At 41.0% G+C, this 4,415-nt stretch overlaps 1 protein-coding gene across 1 annotated transcript; it reads left to right on the top strand.

The window, feature by feature from the left end:
- The first annotated feature begins 1,525 nt into the window (after window positions 1–1,525).
- On the top strand, window positions 1,526–4,073 carry csf3a (colony stimulating factor 3 (granulocyte) a). Its single transcript, XM_061095598.1, has 5 exons — window positions 1,526–1,555; window positions 1,923–2,098; window positions 3,462–3,569; window positions 3,659–3,799; window positions 3,870–4,073. Exons 2-5 carry the CDS (start codon window positions 1,946–1,948, stop codon window positions 4,071–4,073), a joined length of 606 nt encoding a protein of 201 aa, XP_060951581.1. The 5' UTR covers window positions 1,526–1,555; window positions 1,923–1,945.
- The last annotated feature ends 342 nt before the right edge of the window (window positions 4,074–4,415 follow it).

Genomic DNA, 4,415 nt, shown 5'->3' with positions numbered 1-4,415 from the left:
CTTGCAATTTGCGTTCAACCAGTGATTTATGTTTTTTTGGGGACTTTTGTTGACGAAATACAAGAGTCAGACTTTCCTAAGAGCAAAAAACCACACAACTGAGGTTAAATCTCTATATTTCATATTATATACTTCCACTAGATGGCGTGCTTGTATCAACCAAGCCTTATTGTCTTATCTTAACACTGACCATTACAATGAACCTGTATAGGTACATGAAGGCTATATCCCTGAATCAGTGGGCACCTACATACAGTCAATCCGAAAAGTGTTCACAGCGCTTCACTTTTTCCACATTTTGTTATGTTACAGCCTCATTCCAAAATGGATTAAATTCATGTTTTCCTCAAAATTCTACACACAATACCCCCTAATGATAACATGAGGCACACACCTGTCTATATAAGGTCCCACCGTTGCCTGTGCATGTCGGAGCACATACCAAGCCATGATATCCAAGGAATTGTCTGTAGACCTCCGAGACAGGAGTGTATCAAGGTCCATAATCATCCGTAAATGGAACTGTAGATGCTCAACCCCATGCAGGTATAGGTAGTTTGGATCTGTCTAATTGCTGCAACAATCTCACACATCTTTACTCATATTTCAACATTAATCACAAAAATGTCTTTGCTATATTTGCCTGTGTAAGACACATTCTTCGATCTATACATTTTAAAGGCCAACTCTGCAGGCCGCTCTCCATGGAGGAATCATGATGGCCCAGGCCCATTCAGGATGATCACACAGTTCCCATAAAGGAAAAACCCCTCCAAAAAAAAGAAGAAACCCCACAATTTCAAAAAAAGCATTTTTAGCACTTTCTATCTCACTCTTAATGCTGTCAGAGGAAATGCCTGTTTCCTCCAAATCTCTTTTGACTCTGAGGAAGTTTTGTGGCACGGAGCAACATGAATTTAGACAAAATAGAAAAAGAAAAACACTAATACAGGAATATCAGTTCTCTTAAATTGAAAACATTACATAACAGAGACTGAACAACAAGAACAAGAACAACAATAATAATAGTAGTTCTTTAAGATTTCAGGTATTATGCTCTCTGCCCTTGCTTATAATTCAAAAATATATGAAATCCTTAAACTCTATATTCTTTATTATCATCATAATTCAGAGCTGTATTCGATTTCTCTCTATCGCACTTATTTTTTTTATAAACTTTTCTTTTCTTTACGTGTCAGACGAAGAACATTTCCTCACCAATCCCAGTTAATTGGTTTTGTGGTGAAAAAAAAAGAATTTGTAGAATTTCATGGAAATGTCTCACTACTCATAGTGACACTTGGTCCCATGAACACATAAAGGGAAACCCCTCCACACCGGCCTGCTATATATACACATGTTTAACGTTATGTATTAACCAGTGTTCACTTGAGATCAATACTTAAAAGATCATTCCCGGACAGAGGCCATGAACATCCTGATTGGTGAGTATAGTGAGGTCACGCTGGTGGAGGAACGCTGCTCCTCAGTCACCTCCTCACTCTCAGAGAGGAGAGGAGGCTCGCGGAGGTGCAGCTGAAGGAGCAGATATCAGGTGGTGGTTCTAATCCACATGGGCTCAAAGGGTCCTGTTTGCTATGTTTAACTGCTGGAGTTAGTTTTTGGGGTCAGGTTTCACATTTCACTGACTCCTCTCGCAGCTCTGTAGCCTGGAGGGAGGCATGCTGCTGCAGGCGAGCAGAGAGCAGGGCTTTGTTCCTCCTCTCTCTCTCTCTCACTCACACACACACTCACACACACACACACACACACACACACACACACACACACACACACACACACACACACACACACACACTCCCAAACATTGTGCCGGGTACGCGCGGATGGGCTCGTTCTGATGCCAAAGAGCTCTCTTGTTCCTTCCTGATCGACCTGATCTCCTCCTCCTCCTCTCGCAGCCTTCACCCTCCGCTGCCTCGCCATGGCCTCGCTCGCCCGCAGCGCAGCTCTCCCGGGGGGGAACGCACTTGTTGAGGGGCCTCACTTCCAGAAGCTGGTGCATCAGAGCTGCAGCCTGGCGCACAAGATCCTGCTGGCCGTGCCCGACGCGCACAAGTCCTGCATCCACACAGAGGTGAGAGACACGCCGGTGTAATGTGTGATGCATGGCTGGGACTGTTAGCCGGCACCAAGCCTCCGTTACTGGTCTGAAAGGCCTGGAGTCTGACCATGTGTCAGTGTTATTTTATCACTGCGCATGTTGGAAAGTTATAAAATCAGCTGGGACAGTCCTCGTATCACCCGAAGCTGCTGTTGCACCATTCTTCACTGTTTGACTTAGAGCAGTTATGGACCAGCATCGATCTCTGAGGTCTGTGATTTATTGTCAGGGCTGATAAGACAGTCTCCATATGGTTTATGCTCCCTTCAGTCGAGGGGAGTTGCCTATACATAGATAAATACATATATTATATTTATCGGCATCATATAATATTGAGTTCTTTGGTTTGTTAAGTGTTTTGGTCTGTGATTATGTTGAGTTTCTTAGTTGTCTGACATATTTTATGTCATAATATATCTATCTATCTTTCTATCTATCTACCTACCTGTCCATCTACTTATCTATATATCGATCTATTTATCTCATCCTTGATTTAATAAGGGGGTAATAAGACAGTCTCCATATGGTTTATGCTCCCTTCAGTCGAGGGAGAGTTGCCTATACATAGATAAATGCATATATTATTTTTAATTTTCATTATATAATATTGTATGTTGAGTTTCTTCATTGTAGTTGTCTGATAAATTCTGTTTCGTAATCTATCTACCTACCTATCTATCTATCTATCTATCTATCTATCTATCTATCTATCTATCTATCTATCTATCTATCTATCTATCTATCTATCTATCTATCTATCATCTATCCATCTATCCATCTATCCATCTATCTATCTATCTATCTATCTATCTATCTATCTATCTATCTATCTATCTATCTATCTATCTATCTATCTATCTATCTATCTATTTATCTATCTCAGCCTTTGTGTATTGTCCATATTTACAATATCTTTTCTTTTTAATCTTACAAAATAATAAAACATCTAATTGACACTGTAATTTACATTTACAATGTGTTATGTTCTCTTCAGCCACTTACCATTAGGACTGCACTTTTGAAAAAATTGTATTACACCAGTGTACATTTTATGCAAATTTATACCTTAGCTACTGTACAGGTATAAATGATGACGTTTGATGATCGTTATAGTAGAATATTCTCTTACAGTACATTTGGCTGATAATACGTAAATGGCCTCAACTCTTAATGTTGTTCCTAGGAGAGAGTCTCAGCACCTCTACCACTTTTTCATGTGGGATCCAGGGCTTTTCAAACAAATAGGCCTACAAGCGTGTTAAGGATGCACATGTTTGCAGTTGCATGCCAAGCTGCAAACCATCCATAAGATCTTTGTGTTATCTCTCTGCTGCAGACTCTGGAGCTAAACTCCACAGACAATGCCAAGCTTGAGATAATGGCAGCCAACATTGGCATCCTCCCGGCTCCTGTGCTCCGAGCCGTGTCAGAAAACTTCACTTTGGTAAGAATCTACAAAGGCATTTCTCTGGATGTAATAAGGTGGGACAAACAACATGACTGATGTATTGTGATTTTTTTTTCTTCCATTAGAATACCTGTTTGACCCGCATGTCTGAGGGACTTCAGCTGCACCGGGCCTTACTGAGCGCGGTTTCTGAAAGACTGCAGAGCAAAAACAAAGTGACTGAGCTAATGGCCGACATCAGAGACCTCACCATTCAGATCAACAAGGTAGGAGCATGCCTCCATCAATCCCCTTCGGCCCTTATGAATGATCTGCATTTGTAGCACCTATGTGAAGCCATTTCCTTGTGCCTTACAGATGTTGCAGAAAAATGGGGTGGTGCCACCTTCGCCGACCACGGTTACTTTACGTCTGCACGGGGAATACGAGGTTCAGGTGGCGGCGCATCTGACTCTGGTGCAGCTCCAGTCGTTTGGGAGGGACGCCATCCGCTGCCTCAGGAACCTGGACCAGGAACACGAAGACGAGGCGGAGAGCTGACCAACGGGTGTCGTGGTCTAAATGCTTTTGGCTTTTGTTCCAAAAGTACTGCCATTTTTTTGAAATGGCGCTTTATTTATTTATTTACAAAAAGATAATTTATTTTTAATATTCTATTTTATTTTATATTTAAGTAATATCCACCAGGTCGCTCAAAGTACTGGGGATATTGCACCTATTCATCATATTGTCCTATATTCTAAAATTATATATGTATTTATTTACAAATGTGGAATATTTACTATTTATTTGGGGGATTCATTTTGATAACAAAGCTTTGTTTTGCTCCGTTATGTTTATCCCGCCCACTTTATTTAACTTAATTTAACGCATGATTGCACA

Source organism: Limanda limanda, chromosome 21, assembly GCF_963576545.1.
Source record: "Limanda limanda chromosome 21, fLimLim1.1, whole genome shotgun sequence".
Taxonomy (NCBI): domain Eukaryota; kingdom Metazoa; phylum Chordata; class Actinopteri; order Pleuronectiformes; family Pleuronectidae; genus Limanda; species Limanda limanda.
Note: the sequence above shows the minus strand (reverse complement) of the source record. Positions and strands in the feature narration are given on the sequence as shown.

Coding starts and splice junctions, on each gene's coding strand:
- csf3a (XM_061095598.1), top strand. CDS start 1,946: ATGGCCTCGCTCGCCCGCAGCGCAGCTCTCCCGGGGGGGAACGCACTT. Junction 2,099..3,461: donor AGTCCTGCATCCACACAGAG/GTGAGAGACACG, acceptor TCTCTGCTGCAG/ACTCTGGAGCTAAACTCCAC. Junction 3,570..3,658: donor TGTCAGAAAACTTCACTTTG/GTAAGAATCTAC, acceptor TTCTTCCATTAG/AATACCTGTTTGACCCGCAT.